General features: G+C 40.3%; 1 protein-coding gene across 1 annotated transcript; it reads left to right on the top strand.

Moving 5' to 3' along the window:
- Window positions 1–667: 667 nt before the first annotated feature.
- Window positions 668–3125, top strand: LOC110930334 (L-type lectin-domain containing receptor kinase IX.1). Its single transcript, XM_022173632.2, has one exon. It carries the CDS (start codon window positions 836–838, stop codon window positions 2792–2794), a length of 1959 nt encoding a protein of 652 aa, XP_022029324.1. The 5' UTR covers window positions 668–835; the 3' UTR covers window positions 2795–3125.
- Window positions 3126–4916: the final 1791 nt, after the last annotated feature.

Below are 4916 nucleotides of genomic sequence, written 5' to 3'. Positions count from 1 at the left end.
TGGCGGTGGTGGAGTGGTAGCAACGGTGTAGTGGTGGAGTGATGGAAGGGGTAGGGCGACAATGGTGGGTAGGGTGTTCATTAGTTTGGATATCAGTTTGTTCCGTTTATGTGATTCGGTTTTAAGTTGTTTTGGCCCTATCTGAAAACCAAACCTATCAGAATCAGATATACGTCTAACCAAATCGACTTCAACCGAATAACTGATTAAACCAGATTATTTGGTTTTGTTATCCGATTAGTCCAATTATTATTTGGTTTATTCGATTGAATTCGGTTCGGTACCTGAATAAGCAAGATTTGTGGAACCTAAAACCGAATTCACATTTCCGTAAGGAACCGAACTAAAAATTGAATTCACAATTCGGTTCAGTTTTTTCCCAGTTACAGATATGGTTCGGTTTCATTTAGTCCTGTTGCTTATGTTAGTAACTCTTAAATACTCAAATGCCATCAAAACATATGAACAACCATTATTTAAATATACTTTACATTTGAATCATTCCACCGTGATATTGCAGAAATATTCTTCTCTCTAGTACTATTTAATTAATTTATTACATTATTTTATATAAGATAAAATCCATTCTAACTTGAACAATGGATGCTGGAGCTTCTTCTACGAAATTCTATGAATGAATATATCCATTTTTCTATCTGGTCAAACCAAAGTGGTTTATCCTAAATTTTATTTATTATCTTCAATATATAGTCAGTAGTCTTTGCATATATAATATTAAGGCAAGAATTGAAGTTTGATGATAAAGATTTAGGACCCACTGACATATTAGTTTATGAATGATGCCTTGCAAATTACACTCTGATTTTGCATAATCATGGCCATCTATCTTTCTTGTTCTTCTCCAAGATATCAAATTGCTTGCATCATTTTCATTGCATGTTTATCCTTATTGTTCTTGCCCTTCTCTGAATCAACATATTTTGAAATAAAACATTTCGATTCGAATGAAACAGATATAGTCTGTACAGGCGATGCTGTATATTCCAATGGTACCATACACTTTAACGAAGTAAATTTCCTCACTCGTGTTGGTCAAGCCAGGTACGCACATCCGGTCCAGATATGGGACAAAAAATCTGGAAATCTGTCCGACTTCACCACACACTTCACGTTCGTCGTAAATACATTGGATCAGTCAAAATACGGCGATGGGATAGCTTTCTTTCTTGCACCAGTTGGCTTCCAGATCCCACCCAACTCAGCTGGAGGATTTTTGGGACTGTTTAATAAATCAGACACTGATTCGCCGCGTAATCAACTGATATTCGTCGAGTTTGACTCTTATTGGGACGAATGGGATCCTCCGTATGGTCATGTGGGTATTAATAAGAACTCGCTTCGTTCGGCTAATTTGACTGCTTGGAATGCTAGCATGCATAGTGGAGATTCTATAGACGCTTGGGTCTCTTACAATAGTAACACTCGGATTTTGAATCTGATCTGGAGCTATGGGGCCGAAAATATGAGTCTTTCGTATCGAGTTGACCTCAGGGAAGTTGTTCCTGAGTGGGTGACAATCGGATTCTCGGCTGCCACGGGCACTCAAGTCGAGAAACATACGCTTCAATACTGGGAGTTCAATTCAAGCTTGAGTACAGAACAGAAGAAGGAAGGTTCTAACTCAAACAAATGGAAGCTGACAGTGGGATTAACAGTCCCACTTGGTATTATAATCATCGGTTGCGTTATAACGTGCACTAGATTTTGGAGAAAGCGAAGAAAAATTTCGGAAGAACCGCTTGAGACGGTCTCCTTGAAATCCGATGATCTTGAAAGTGGAGTGGCTAAAAGATTTTCGTATAGTGATCTCGCTTTGGCTACCAACAACTTTTCTGATGACCGGAAGTTGGGTGAGGGTGGTTTCGGATCTGTTTACAAGGGCTACTTGCCTTGCGAATCCATGGCGGTTGCTGTGAAGAAAAATATTTCACAGGGTTCTAAACAGGGAAAAAAAGAATACATGACTGAAGTCAAGATCAATAGCAGGTTAAGACACCGAAACTTGGTGCAACTTGTCGGTTGGTGCCATGACGAAAATCAGTTCTTGCTCGTGTACGAGTATATGCCAAATGGCAGCCTTGACTCTCACCTGTTTGGCAAAAAGATCACTCCTCTCAAGTGGCCTGTGAGGTATAAGATCGCTATCGGGTTAGCTTCGGCGTTACTCTATCTACACGAAGAGTGGGAGCAATGTGTGGTGCATCGCGATATCAAACCAAGTAACATCATGCTTGATTCAGGGTTTAATGTGAAGCTCGGGGACTTTGGATTGGCTCGATTTGTGGAACACGAACTTGGTACTCGAACAACTGTTTTAGCTGGGACTCTAGGCTACATGGCTCCTGAGTACATATCAACAGGAAAGGCTAGTAAAGAGTCAGATGTGTATAGCTTTGGGGTGGTTGCATTAGAGATCGCATGTGGACGAAAGGCGATGGATGGCTTATGGAACTCTAATGTCAGTTTGGTGCAATGGGCCTGGGATTTGTATGGAAAAAGTGAGCTGCTTTCTGGTGTTGACCCGGTGCTGGGCTCGGAATTTGATGCTGAACAAGTTGAGTGTTTGATGATGGTTGGGTTGTGGTGTGCACACCCTGACTGGAGTATGAGACCGTCTATCCGACAAGCGATTCAGGTGCTTAAGTTCGAAGGTGCACTCCCAATTCTCCCGGTGAAGATGCCTGTGGCCATGTACTACTCGGGACCAGATGCCAGCGAAGGCAGTTCTGCTGGCGCCACATTCACCAACACTAGCGTTAATCTAGAGCGTTGAACAACAATAAAAGTAAAAACCAAAACTCGAAAATTGTAACTGCAGCAGTTCAACTGTTTTCTTTGGCTTGATGGACTTCCTTCTTTAGATGATGAAGCTAAAGATTGCAATTATTTTTGAAGGGAACCGTATCAAACGCAAAGCGTCAATCATTCTGTTCTTCTGTTTTATTTATTTCAATTGTAACTTGTAGGTAAACTGGTTTTATTGAATTTATTTGTATTGTATTTTGTTTAATACCAAATGATAACACCAATTAATGTCTCCTTAGAACTTAAACCAAAATCTTTGTCTCCATTTTGGAGATAATAATTAAACTTATTTCAGAGCGTTTATGTGTGCTTGTATTAGTCCTTGACATCCTTTTGACTCCCCACCAAGAAAACTTCCAAATTATTATATACATACATACTCATTCCAGTTTCCATCTTATTCTGATGTAGGATAAGGTTTTTACTAACAAGATCTCTTTTATCTCTTTTCCTAATACTTAACTCAAAGATAAACATGTAATATTTTCCTATTAAAAAATATTTCATAGCATGATTTCTACTTTTTTTTGAATGGTATTAAGCTACAAGGAACACCAATTATATATCGTGTTATTAGAACTAGAATCGGATACACTATCTAGAACTTGAGCCGGAAACCTTGTGGTCCTATCGACAATTTTTAACTTGTATCTTTTAAGGGGGAGAGTAATTAAGGATTTGTCTGGGCTTAGCTTTACCTATTCTCTTAGTGGCTTTTTCATGTTACTTTCATCTTGCATGTCCCAGTCTCTATGATGTTTTATCTAGAGTACTTTACAATTATCTTAATTTCTATTATTGGTAACTTACTAATACTATATATTTAGTTCTAAGTTTCCAGCTATGTTTAGCTGCTTTTGTTACCTGATGATAAGATTCCATGTGGTCGTGGGTTCGAGCCCCACGGTGGGCGCCAATGATGAAACACTGGTTAACACGAGGTTATCCCAGCTGACTGTCTCGTAGATTAAGGGTTCAATCTCTTCCTCCACTCGCCGTAAGCTGATATCCTGCAAAACAGAACACCGGTGACTCGCCACAAGGAGGGAAATAAAGGAGTTCTCCTTGTGACCACCCTCTGGCGTGAGACTAAGTATTGTTCTGAGGAGAATAGTGTGTGTTGAGAGTGAATAGTGAGAGAGAGCAGAATCCTTAAACCTGAAGGTGGAGTCCTCTATTTATAGCCGAAGGATGAAGGAGGAGGGGGAGACCTGCCAGCTAGCCAGTGGGCGCCAGCTGTCCAACAAAGGGGAATATCCTCTTTGTCTCCTCTGCTGTCGCCAGTGTAGTGGGTGATGTGGCGCGTGCTCATTCGTCCAGCTGGGCACTCACTGATACTGGCTGTTGGCTTGTCCTCCAGAAATCTTGCAATGAAGGCTGGCGTCCATTCATTGGTGTCACGTGTCGTCCTTTTTGTCTGAAAGAGCATCTTCTTTGTCATCTGCGACTTCTCCCAGAAGCTTCTAGAAGCTTCTGGATGCACTCGGACGATGTGGACGCCATGCTGGATGAGTGGTGTGGTCCCCGTGCCATGTGTACACTGATTTGGGACCATACCTCTTCACATGTGAAAAAACTTTATGTTTCTAACGTACTTTTCAAGTGTAGATAGGACTATGGAGCATGTGGGTCTCCCTCGAAAAAGTCTACTGGGATAGAGGTATGGTTTGTGTATATCGCACGCACGTTCCTCAGACCCTACCAATAACATTTGCTATTAGTGAGATTTTACTAGATATGGTTGTTGTATCCTCCCAACAATCAACATGAGACGATCCCAATTCTAATATTTTTACTTAGAGTAAATTACAACCGGTGTCCTTTACGTTTGTATCAAATTACAACCGGTATCCTTTAACTAAAAAAATTACAGGCTCTGTCCTTTGTGTTACCAGTTTTTAACATGTTATGTCCTTCATCCCTAACCTAGTTAAGTTTTTTGGTTAAGTCTTAACATGTGTCTCTCACATGAGGGCAACATGGTCTTTTCATCTCAATTTAACATGAATTTCGATTTCCCCCTTGCATCTGATAACATCTGATTGTTCATATTCATCTCAAAAACCATAGCAATTGTCTATGTCTCTCAA

The sequence above is a fragment of the Helianthus annuus genome, chromosome 3 (assembly GCF_002127325.2).
Source record: "Helianthus annuus cultivar XRQ/B chromosome 3, HanXRQr2.0-SUNRISE, whole genome shotgun sequence".
Lineage (NCBI taxonomy): Eukaryota > Viridiplantae > Streptophyta > Magnoliopsida > Asterales > Asteraceae > Helianthus > Helianthus annuus.
Note: the sequence above shows the minus strand (reverse complement) of the source record. Positions and strands in the feature narration are given on the sequence as shown.